Source organism: Pristiophorus japonicus, chromosome 18 (genome assembly GCF_044704955.1).
Source record: "Pristiophorus japonicus isolate sPriJap1 chromosome 18, sPriJap1.hap1, whole genome shotgun sequence".
NCBI lineage: Eukaryota > Metazoa > Chordata > Chondrichthyes > Pristiophoridae > Pristiophorus > Pristiophorus japonicus.
Window position 1 is genome coordinate 27,221,571 of NC_091994.1, and position 13,409 is coordinate 27,234,979.

At 40.9% G+C, this 13,409-nt stretch overlaps 1 protein-coding gene across 1 annotated transcript in view; it reads right to left on the bottom strand.

Annotated features, from left to right (window-relative positions):
* unc13a (unc-13 homolog A (C. elegans)) overlaps positions 1-13,409 on the bottom strand; it is a 471,750-nt gene that overhangs the window by 331,574 nt on the left and 126,767 nt on the right. Inside the window, exon 3 of the mRNA XM_070859800.1 lies at positions 7,885-7,984. Within this exon, the coding sequence (XP_070715901.1) occupies positions 7,885-7,984 (100 nt within the window). The remainder of the gene's footprint in view (positions 1-7,884; positions 7,985-13,409) is intronic.

Sequence of the window (13,409 nt, forward strand, 5' to 3'; positions counted from 1 at the left end):
TTTGTCAAGCATGATTTCCCTTTCACAAATCCATGCTGGCTTGGACCTATCATGTCACCTCTTTCCAAATGCGCTGCTATGACATCCTTAATAATGGATTCCATCATTTTACCCACTACCGATGTCAGGCTGACCGGTCTATAATTCCCTGTTTTCTCTCTCCCTCTTTTTTTAAAAAAGTGGGGTTACATTGGCTACCCTCCACTCCATAGGAACTGATCCAGAGTCAATGGAATGTTGGAAAATGACTGTCAATGCATCCGCTATTTCCAAGGCCACCTCCTTAAGTACTCTGAGGTGCAGTCCATCAGGCCCTGGGGATTTATCGGTCTTCAATCCCATCAATTTCCCCAACACAATTTCCCGACTAATAAGGATTTCCCTCAGTTCCTCCTCCCTACGAGACCCTCTGACCCCTTTTATATCCGGAAGGTTGTTTGTGTCCTCCTTAGTGAATACCGAACCAAAGTACTTGTTCAATTGGTCTGCCATTTCTTTGTTCCCCGTTATGACTTCCCCTGATTCTGACTGCAGGGGACCTACGTTTGTCTTTACTAACCTTTTTCTCTTTACATATTTATAGAAGCTTTTGCAGTCCGTTTTAATGTTCCCTGCAAGCTTCCACTCGTACTCTATTTTCTCTGCCCTAATCAAACCCTTTGTCCTCCTCTGCTGAGTTCTAAATTTCTCCCAGTCCCCGGGTTCGCTGCTATTTCTGGCCAATTTGTATGCCACTTCGTTGGCTTTAATACTATCCCTGATTTCCCTAGATAGCCATGGTTGAGCCACCTTCCCTTTTTTATTTTTACGCCAGGCAAGGATGTACAATTGTTGTAGTTCATCCATGCGGTCTCTAAATGTCTGCCATTGCCCATCCACAGTCAACCCCTTAAGTATCATTCTCCAATCTATCCTAGCCAATTCACGCCTCATACCTTCAAAGTTACCCTTCTTTAAGTTCTGGACCATGGTCTCTGAATTAACTGTTTCATTCTCCATCCTAATGCAGAATTCCACCATATTATGGTCACTCTGCCCCAAAGGGCCTTGTACAATGAGATTGCTAATTAATCGTCTCTCATTACACGACACTCAGTCTAAGATGGCCTCCCCCCTAGTTGGTTCCTCGACATATTGGTCTAGAAAACCATCCCTTATGCACTCCAGGAAATCCTCCTCCACCGTATAGCTTCCAGTTTGGTTAGCCCAATCTATATGCATATTAAAGTCACCCATGATAACTGCTGCACCTTTATTGCATGCACACCTAATTTAGCCAACTCTGCCCTCCCACCTTTATAGTCTCCTTTATTTAAGCTTAGGACACTGGTTTAAGATCTAACTTTCTCGCCCTCCAACTGAATTTGAAATTCAACCATGTTAAGGTTACTCATTCCTAGAGGATCCTTTACTACGAGATCATTTATTAATCCTGTCTCATTACACAGTACCAGATCTAAGACCCTGCTCCCGGTTGGTTCCGCAACGTACGGTTCAAGGAAACTATCCCAGATACACTCTATGAACTCTTCCTCAAGGCTACCTCAAGGAGGACACAAAAAATCTGCAAAATATAGACAGGCTAAGTGAGTGGGCAAACATTTAGCAGATGGAGTATATTGTGGGAAAGTGTGAGGTTTTCCACTTAGGCAAGAAAAATAAAAAAGAAAATTATTTAAATGGAGTTAAATTACAAAATGCTGTGGCATGGAGGGACCTAGGGGTCCTTGTGCATGAAACACAAAAAGTTAGTATGCAGGTACAGCAAGTAATCAGGAAGGCAAATGGAATGTTGGCCTTTATTGCAAAGGGGACAGAGTATAAAAGTAGAGAAGCCCTGCTACAGCTGTACAGTCGTTAGTGAGACCACACCTAAAGTATTGGGTACAGTTCTGGTCTCCTTATTTCAGGAGGGATATACTTGCATTGGAGGCTGTTCAGAGAAGGTTCACAAAATTGATTCCTGAGATTAAGGGGTTGACTTAAGAAGAAAGGTTGAGTAGGTTGGTCCTATACTCATAGAGTTTAGAAGAATGAGAGATGATCATATTGAAACATACAAGATACTGAGGAAGCTCGACAAGGTAAATGCAGAGAGGATGTTTCCCCTTATGGGGGAATCTAGAACTAGGGGACATAGTTTCAGAATAAGAGATCGCCCATTTAGAACTGAGATGAGGAGGAATTTCTTCTCTGAGGGTCGTAAAACTGTGGAATTCTCTGCCCCAAAGAGCTGTGGAAACTGGATCGTTGAATATATTTAAGGTGGAGATATACAGATTTTTGAGCGATGTGGGAGTGAAGGGTTATGGGGAGCGGGCAGGGAAGTGGAGCTGAGCCCAAGATCAAATCAGCCATGATCTTATTGAATGGTGGAGCAGGTTCGAGGGGCCAAATGGCCTACTCCTGCTCCTATTTCTTATGTATGTTCTTATGTTCTCATAGTTTAGTTTGAAGAACATTTCTGAATCTACCTTTTCTATAACTTTTACTGTCTCACATACCTGGACAAGGTCACATCACAGTTGCTTCCTTTCTAGGCTGAAAAGCCAACATTTCTCCAGTCTCTACTTATAATCGAGTGCTCTAAGAATTCTACTTTGACTATCGCAATTTGGGAATTGCATATCTTTCCTAAGATATACTTGCAAGAAATAATCATTTAGTGTATTAACTATCTTGTGTTCATTCTCAATTTCATCCTTATTTACACCTTTCATTTATGACAAGCCAAACCAGAAAATACAGAGTCAAAAACGCTAACTAACTGTCTATAAAAAAGAGACAATTAGTTTCAATGGTCTACTCAAAACTGGGTGACTGTTCCAAAATTGAACCGTATGCTTAACAGTGTACTCCGTCTCACACCACAGCATCAATGACATAAATATATCACATAGTATTAGGTAGTATTTATAGCACTGAAACACAAACAGGCCAATTGGCCTAACAGGTCCATGCCAGGGTTTATGCTCCACATGAGCCTCCTCCCACCCGTCTTCAACATATCCTACTATCCCTTTCTCTCTCATTTGGTTATCTAGCTTCCCCTCAAATGCATCTATGTCAGTCGCCTTAACTATTCCTTGTGGTAGCGAGTTCCACATTCTAACCACTTTCTGGGTGAAGAAGTTTCTCCTGAATTCCCTATTGCATTTATTAGAGACCATCTTATATTTATGGCCCTCAGTTCTTGTTTCCCCTGCAAGTGAAAACAGCTTCTTTACATCTACCCTATCAAACCCTTTCATAGTCTTAAACATCTATATCAGGTCACCCACAGTCATCTTTTCTCAAGAAAAGAACCCCAACCTGTTCAATCTTTCTTGATAGGTAGACCCTCGCATTTCTGGAATCATTCTAGTAAACCTTTACAACTTCTCCAGTGCCTCCATATTCTTTTTATAATATGGACATCAGATTTGTTCACAGCACTTCAAGTGTGGATTAACCAAGGTTCCATACAGTTTTAACATAACGTTCCTGCTTTTCAATTCTATCCCCCCAGAAATAAACCCCAGTGCTGTTTTCTTTTTTATGGCCTTATTAACCTGCGTCACTACTTTGTGATTTGTGCATCTGTACTCCCAGGTCCCACTGCTCCTCTACCCAATTTAGACACAGATTTTTTTTTTTTTTTAAAAAGATTATGTATGTGGTCTCTTTATTCTTCCTACCAAAATGTAGCACCTCACACTTATCTATATTGAAGTTCATTTGCCAATTACACACTCTTTCTACAATTTTTTTTAATGTCTTCCTGTATTTTGTTGCAGTCCTCCTCTGTAACAACTACATCCCAATTTGGTGTCATCCGCAAATTTTGAAATTGTACTTCAGATTCCAGAGTCCAAATCGTTTATGTAAATGGTGAACAACCGTGGTCCCAGCACTGGTCCTTTTGGAACATCACTTCTCTTGCCAGGCTGAGTAACTACCTTTAACCTTACTCTTTGTTTTCTGTTTTGTAGCTACCTTGCTATCCATTCTGCTACTTGTCCCCTCTTTCCACATATTCTGACTTTAGTCGTGACCAATGTTCCATCTAAGTTTTTTTTTGGGTGCACTGTGCCTTTACCGGAGTGTGTGGCCCGTTAAAATTGCAGCTCGTGTGAAATGTCCCACTGAAAAGCCGGTGATCTCCAGGCAGCTGCATGGCCGCACAGCTTAACAGGAACATTGGTCATGAGTCTACTATGCAGTACCTTATCGAAGGCCTTTTGAAAATCAAAATGTGACAGAATGGGTCGGTGAGTTGACGATGAACCTAGTATAAACTCAGTAACTAAATCATGCTACACAGTAAGGAAACTAGTGAACCAGAGCCTTATACCAGATAAAATTCATGAAAAAGAACATCCTCCTGCAGTCAAAGGAGAACGCTTCTGCACAAGAGGCATTTAATTTTCATCAATCATGTACAAATCAGTGCAAATCATTCAGGGACTGCAGTTACATGTATATTACTACCCACAGAGGTATTCAATTTCTAAATAGTTTCCTTTTACCAAAGCCTTGCTCTATTCCTTTTGACATTGTGGTTCAAAAAGTTGAAATAAAAGTATGATGATGAAAATCAAGAGTGGGGAAAAATAGAGAAGTGGGGGGGGGGGGGCGCGGGAAGAGTCAGATATGGGTTCTGATCCATACTATAGAGAATAAAGTGAAGGTGATCCTTCCTTCTGTGTGTGATGTCATGCTGGTATATATTTCAGGCTGCTATCTTCGGATTATTCAGCCTTGGGTTATATCCAAGTTTCACTTTGCCAGATATTCTTGTTGAGGTTTGTATTATAACCTTCATTACTCTGTGGGTAATTGATCCTATATTTCTTACGGAGCCTTTTGTTTAACTATCAGTTTAAGATGTGAACAAAAAATTTTATTGATTTGTTTACAATTATAATTATGCAATTTATTAATTAATAATTCATCATTTGTTCAAAATATTTTGACCCCAATTCATTTATTTCATTCCACAAGGAGAGATTATCTGTACTCTGTGTAAAACTTTATCAATGACTTTCAAACTGTGACTCAGACTTCGAATCAATAATTGGAAGGAATTCATTATTACAAAGTATGAATAGCCATTGCTTACTACTGCAGTATTTTACCTGAACAAGAGTCCTTAAATATTGACTTTGGGAAGTTAACAGTGTCGTCCATCACATATTCTCAGCACCCCAGCAAAAAAAGCACGTGGTTGTGGGCCATTCCTAATCCATCACCATTTCATTCTAAAATATGCAACAAGCTGCAATGGCTGAAAATAAACTTTCAATGGGATTTCAAAAACCAGATTGTTTTAGCTTTATCTCCCATGCAGAATGCAAACATTTGTATCACTATGAATGCACAATAGATTATTTCAGAGTGGCAAATCCACTATCTACTCAACTAATCTCCAAACTGCATTAGCTATGTAAATGAGCGAGAGCACATTCCCTCCAGAGGGAGTGATATGACTATCCAACACATGAACAGATGCTTGCCCATCTGAAAACAACAAGTACACTTTATCCTCATTGCAACACTTATTGGAAGCCAAATAGTGTGCATGTGTGTGTTACAATGAGGTGCAGTGAATGTCACATACATAACATAATAAAAATAGCCTTGTAACCTTTTAAGAGATGCAACAAAAGATGGTAGAACTGAGAATGTAGAATATGGAACAACTTTTAGGGATAACTGTACAAAATGAATAGTTTCTGAAAGAAAATGAGCAGATCTCAAAGTGGATAAGTTACTCGGCCATGATTGCATGACCCTAGACTGTTGAAATAAGGCAGAGAGACACCATATTTTTTATGCTCCTTAAACATCTTAATAGGACTGGAGTGTAGCCTTTGTTCGAGGAGAGAAAAAGATAAGTCAGGTAACTGTAGACCTGCTCGTCTAATGTCAATTCTGGGCAGGATGTCTCACATAGGCCCATTTAGAAAAATTCAGGCATATGGTACAAGAGGAAATGTAGCAGCTTTTAATGGAGGAGAAACTAAGGAAAATGTTGCTTGGATTGGAGATGGGTTGAATGTTATGTACCCAAAGGGTCAGTGCTAGGTCCACTTTTGTCCTCTGTATATATAAATTATTTGGATTTGGGCATGGGGAGCACAAACTCAAAGTTTGCTGATGATGCACAAGTAGGAACGTTGGCAAGCAATGAGGAGGATTGAAAAGATTTTAGGAAAGTATAGGCAGGTTAACAGAATGCACAAACACTTGGAAGCTGCAATTTAATGTGGATGAGTGCGAGGCAATAATTTTGAGAGGCAAAACAAGGAATGGGAGTATACATTCAATGGAAAGCTGCTGAAGGGCATGGTTGCAAAGAGAAATCTAGGGATTCAAATACATAATTCCCTGAAAGTGCAAGTGCAGTCAAATCAAGCTATAAAAAAGACCAATGCTGTTTTGGATTTTATAAATAAGGGTATAGCATATAAGAATATAGATGGAATGATAAATGTATACAAAACATTGGTTAGGTCACAGAGTAATGGCTGCCGTTTTGGCTGCCCCATTGTAGAAAGGATATAAAAGCCATAGCACACAGTCAGCAATGATTCATCAGAATGATGCCAGGGATGGGAAACTATACTTATGAGGAAAGACGTGAGATACTGGGACTATTTCCACTGGGGCAGAGAAAGCCAAGAGAAAATTGAATAGAAGTTTTTAAATTATGAAGGATTTGATAATGAACAAAAAAAGACCATTTTCCAGTGGTTGAGGAGTCAGTGATGAGGGATCATCAATTTAAGATCATCATTAAGTGAGCCCGTGAAAGAGATGAGGAGAAATTGATTAACACAGTGAATTGTTGGAGCATGGAATGTTTTTGTAGAGAGGGTGGTTAAGGCAGAGACCATTGCACCTTTTATGGTAAAATTGGAAAAATATTTGAAACTAACAAAGGTATATGGCCATGCAGAGAGGGCAGGTTAGTGAGATTCGTTTGGGTGTGCTCTAGCAAAGGACGATCACATGCACAATGCATCGAATGACCTTCTATCAAGCAATATACTTCTGCAGTTCAGTGGGTTGAGAGAACTGTTGCCAATATTAGTAGACAAATGCTTAACGTGTTTTTATGACTTTCCTCTGTACACTATTTTAATGTGTTAGTCTAATAATCACAGTGGGCTGTATACAACCAAGCTAGGAAGGAAAGTTAAATTATAAAGATTATGGACACCTCAATTAGCTATTTTTTAAGCAATAAGATTCCAATAGAAACAGGAGCTGGAGAGAATATGTAAAATAAACAACACTGACTCAATATCCGACCATCTCAGCCAACAAAAGAGCCAAGTGCTTTGAAAGAAGGCAGGCTTCTCTATCAAAGTCTCGTTACTGTGCGGCAGGCCACTCGGCCCGGGACACATCGGGCCCCACGCTGCAGCACGCACACAGAGGCTGGGGGCAGGAGCTACTGCGCATGCACGCACACTCCTACACGCATGTGCAGAGCTGCCGGCACTGTTTGACGCAGGGCCCTAGCTCCGTCCCCCAATCGACGGGCCATGCCGCGGAAAGCCCCGGGAGAGGCAACACAGTGGCCAGAATCGGGGGAGATTTTTTAGATGCCATTTTCAGCCCAAATTCAGCATACCTCTGGTGAGTGCGCCGAAAAAAAAGGGGTGGGCCAAATTTGAGCTCAATAACACTTCACATAGCAAACAAAATACATTTTCCCTGCATTTCTAATAATATTTTTAATCAGAGTTATATTATATTTCTTGCTTTAACAAGATTGTCTCTTGTATTGTTGTTCCAATTTATATGGTATTATACACTGGAACTCATGGCATCATTGCCATGTCTCTGGGGATCAGCATTATATTCTATTATCCCATTTTCCTATTTCAAACTTACAACATGAAATCCTGCTCCCAGCATGGTTGGCTCCCCCGCACTGCGATGGTTGTACTCTTCACATTCTGAACCTTCAAGGTCACATAGGTATTATATTTTTCTGAAAAAGATAAATCAAGAACTTACTTCAATAAATATGACTAAGTTAAACAGTATGGGCAGAGGTCACAGAGGCTAGTCATTCTCTGGACTGAGGTGACATGGCGTGGAGGAAAGTAGCATTCCAAAAGATGAAAAAGGGCAAGAAATGAGGGGAACAAAAATAGGTATAACAAAGATAATTACAATACATTTCAATAGCATTAAAGGCAAAACAGCTTTTTAAAATAAACTTTCGGATACTTTTGCATCAATTAACTCAATCTGCAAAAGACACTATCTGCAATTAATACCATTACTTTGCTTTCAAACATATTGATTATTTTGGGGTCCATAATGTTGAGCATGCTTTCTTTTCCCACTGTCACCCATTAAGATGCTATTATCGCTTAGTTACATGAATTAGAGTAGGAATTCTCTCACATAATAGGGCACAAGCTTAATGTGTGAAGGCCAAAGCACTCCTAGTCAATGAATACCATGACATGCTCATCTGCGGGATTTAGCCCTCTAAATAAAATGGGCAACTTAAGTACCCATTTGAAATTATGAGTGGAAATGGAATCTGAATTATTGTAGGCTTCACTAGACAGCAAATATATGTACTTTGACAAGCTGAAGGAAAAATATCATAGTCCAGGATGTCAGTTTCTGCTTCTTTCAGTTCAAGACCCAGTCACACGTGCCCAGAGCACAAATGTCCCTTTATTTTTAATCTACTGAACGCCGCTCCTATAAATGTCAGACTATTCTACAAACCTGCAACATGATTTGTGAAAAAGGAAGATTTACTTTTAGATCAGAAAATACTTTATGGATAGGAGCCAGTTAAGCTGTTCATAAACCAGATATCTTACATTTTACGAAAGTTTTAAAAATAAGTAAACCTTGTTTGCTTTCTAAACCATATCCCCAATTAACTGAAAGTGTAAGTGGTATAATCACAACCTATCAAATTATCTAGTAATAGAAATATAAATATCATAGAAACCAGCAGTAACCAACATGGAATAATTTATACTTGAAGTTGAATGATTCACAATGCCAATTCAAAGATATTGCACAGGATTACTGTCCATGAATTAATAAATCTCAACATTATATAAAGTGGATTGTGAATACTTTGCCTTTTTTTTAAAAATATATAAAAGCAGTGGTTATTTCCTTCCCTTCTCATCATGTCATGCTTCATCCAAGGCCCATTGGGGGATTAGGAAACTGTCGTTTAAATTTTCAGCAATTTGAGCAAACAAATAATGATACAAGTAAAATGTGGTACAATTACTCATATTTTGTTAAAATTGCCATAGACAGGAATTTGAGCCCCAACTGACTTGAACTCATAAATCTTTTTGTGCTGCTCTAAAAGTTGTGTATAAGCAGCTCAGAGATAACTCTCCCTCACATTTCCCTTTCTCTCCCTGTGGCAAAATGTCTGGCTTCTCCTCTGCACCTCTCCACATTGGCACGTTTAAGAATGGAAAACTATTTTATGAAAATCAAAGTCTTAAATTTTTGCCCCACCAGTCTACAACACAGCATTCTGGTACATAAGAACATAAGAATTAGGAACAGGAGTAGGCCATCTAGCCCCTCGAGCCTGCTCCGCCATTTAACAAGATCATGGCTGATCTGGCCGTGGACTCAGCTCCACTTACCCGCCCGCTCCCCATAACCCTCAATTCCCTTATTGGTTAAAAATCTATCTATCTATGATTTGAATACATTCAATGAGCTAGCCTCAACTGCTTTCTTGGGCAGAGAATTCCACAGATTCACAACCCTCTGGGAGAAGAAATTCCTTCTCAACTCGGTTTTAAATTGGCTCCCCCGTATTTTGAGGCTGTGCCCCCTAGTTCTAGTCTCCCCGACCAGTGAAAACAACCTCTCTGCATCTATCTTGTCTATCCCTTTCATTATTTTAAATGTTTCTATAAGATCACCCCTCATCCTTCTGAACTCCAACGAGTAAAGACCCAGTCCACTCAATCTATCATCATAAGGTAGCCCCCTCATCTCCGGAATCAGCCTAGTGAATCGTCTCTGTACCCTCTCCAAAGTTAGTATATCCTTCCTTAAGTAAGGTGACCAAAACTGCACGCAGTACTCCAGGTGCGGCCTCACCAATACCCTGTACAGTTGCAGCAGGACCTTCCTGCTTTTGTACTCCATCCCTCTCGCAATGAAGGCCAACATTCCATTCGCCTTCCTGATTACCTGCTGCACCTGCAAACTAACTTTTTGGGATTCATGCACAAGGACCCCAAAAGAGTTTCATGCACAAGGACCCCCAGGTCCCTCTGCACCGCAGCATGTTGTAATTTCTCCCCATTCAAATAATATTCCCTTTTACTGTTTTTTTTTTCCCCCCCCAAGGTGGATGACCTCACATTTTCCGATATTGTATTCCATCTGCCAAACCTTAGCCCATTCGCTTAACCTATCTAAATCTTTTTGCAGCCTCTCTGCATCCTCTACACAACCCGCTTTCCCACTAATCTTTGTGTCATCTGCAAATTTTGTTACACTACACTCTGTCCCTTCTTCCAGGTCATTTATGTATATTGTAAACAGTTGTGATCCCAGCACCGATCCCTGTGGCACACCACTAACCACCGATTTCCAACCCGAAAAGAACCCTTTTATCCCGACTCTCTGCTTTCTGTTAGCCAGCCAATTCTTGATCCACGCTAATACATTTCCTCCGACTCCGCGAACCTTTATCTTCTGCAGTAACCTTTTGTGTGGCATCTTATCGAATGCCTTTTGGAAATCTAAATACACCACATCCATCGGTACACCTCTATCCACCATGCTCGTTATATCCTTAAAGAATTCCAGTAAATTAGTTAAACATGGTTTCCCCTTCATGAATCCATGTTGCGTCTGCTTGATTGCACTATTCCTATCTAGATGTCCCGCTATTTCTTCCTTAATGATAGCTTCAAGCATTTTCCCCACTACAAATGTTAAACTAACTGGCCTATAGTTACCTGCCTTTTGTCTGCCCCCTTTTTTTTTTTAAAAACAGAGGCGTTATGTTAGTTGCTTTCCAATCCGCTGGTACCTCCCCAGAGTACAGAGAATTTTGGTACATTATAACAAATGCATCTGCTATAACTTCCGCCCTGGGATGCATTTCATCAGGACCAGGGGACTTGTCTACCTTAAGGGTAATGGCATCTCAATTTGGAATGGCATCTACAAGCTACCCAACCTTGATTGGACGATTGTGTGCAAAGACGTCATTACATCATGTCTGCAAGCATTAATGGAATCAGACCAAGTCTGTCTAAAAATTCCCAAGCGAGATGCCATTACCCTTAAGAACGGACAGAAATTCAAATGGGACAGAAAAAGAGCACATAAGTAATGCTGTCCAGAAATTCAAACATTAAAAGAGATCAAAAATTAATTTGTGAAGTCATGGTGTTTGAGAATATTACAGAACCTCCGTACAATGAAATACCTCCTTAATTAAAAAGACATGAAGGGATCAGAATAAACTTCAGCTAAGCTTAGCAACAATGCTTTGGGAGTCATCAGAGGTTTGACACCAACTTCTTCTCCTTAATAATAAAGTATTAAGGTAGAGAATTGTTATGTATTTAACTCCTTGTAACCTGAATCTCACCTGACCACCAGAGGGCCCACCTGTTGCTCCCAGCATCCCTTGGGAGCACAGTATATAAGCAAGCCACCCACGAGGTACCTGCACTCTGGAATCTTAATAAAGGAGCTAAGGTCACACTTGCTCATTACACACAGTACTCAGTCTGACCATTTATTATGAGTGTAACAATTGGCGACGAGGTAACGAACAACCGCGCAAAAATACAAAGAACAGTCGGCATCCTGGAGAAGTTCTCAGAAGGGGATGATTGAGAGGCCTTCGTGAAGAGACTCGACCAATACTTTGTGGCCAACAAGCTAGAAGGGGACGAGAATGCCACCAAACAAAGGGCGATCTTCCTGTCTGTGAGGCAACAACCTATGGCCTCATGAAAAATCTCCTGGCCCCGGCAAAACCAACAGAGAAATCCTACGAAGAATTGTGTATGCTGGTCCGGGAGTACCTAAATCCTAGAAAGCGTTTTGATGACGAGATATCGGTTCTACACGTGTCAACGATCGGAGAGCCAGGAAGTGGCAAGCTACGTCGCCGAACTAAGGCGCCTTGCAGGACATTGTGAGTTTGAGGGATTCCTAGAACAAATGCTCAGAGTCTTTTTTGTATTGGGCATCGGACAGGAGACAATCCTTTGCAAACTGTTGACTGTAGAAACTCCAAATCTGAGTAAAGCCCAGGCATTTATGTCCACCAGTGACAACACCAAGCAGATTTCGCAGAACAAAGAAGTTTCGGCCAGTACTGTGCATAAAGTAACGTTGGTTTTGAGCAGAAATGTACATGGCAGAACGTACATGCCAGCTGCTGTGGCCCAACCTCAATTGACCCAGAGTCCGCCATCATCTGTTAATGCGAGGCAGTTAACACCCTGTTGGCACTGCGATGATGATCATCGGCCCCATCAATGCCGCTTTATGCACAATGCATGCAATGGTTGCAGAACAATGGGACGCCTCCAACGAATGTGCAGGCGAGCTGCAGACCCTCACGTTGCAGAGGAAGATCGATCTACAGTGGATTAGACTGAATTGGAAACTTGTACTGAGGAGGCAGATGTGTACGGGGTACACATGTTCACAACGAAATGCCCACCAATAATGTTGAAAGTTGAACTGAACGGCATTCCAGTATCTATGGACCTGGAAACAGGGGCAAGTCAGTTCATAATGAGTAAAAAGGCCTTCGACAGGCTGTGGGGAAAGGCAGCACACACAGGCCCAAGCTCAGCCCCATTCACACCAAACTAAGGATTTACACCAAAGAACTAATCCCTGTAATTGGCAGTGCTGAAATCAAAGTCTTCTATGATGGAGCAGTACACGAACTCCCGCTGTGGATTGTGTAAGGTGATGGCCCTACGTTGTTTGGCAGAAGCTGGCTGGGGAAAATCCGCTGGAACTGGGACAACATCCGAGCGCTTCGTCCGTCGACGACACCGCATGTACCCAGGTTCTAAGCAAGTTCCCATCGTTATTCGAGCCAGGTATTGGAAGCTTCTCAGGGGCGAAAGTGCAGATCCATTTGATATCAAGTCTGAATCAATAAGACTTCCAACATATACTAATCTAGGAAGCAGCCTTGGATGTATATTTAACATCTATCAACAGCTTTTTAATCTCCATTTATAATAATCCTGGAATGGAACTTTAAATGTCACACCAGTAGGTGATCCACATAAAATGTCTGCTCCTAAACTAATCAACAGCTTTAAAACATAAAACACAGCAGTAACAGAATAACAAGGGGTTAAAGTGAGTCAGAACGGTTAAGTATACTGCTCTGGTTCTTACCTCAT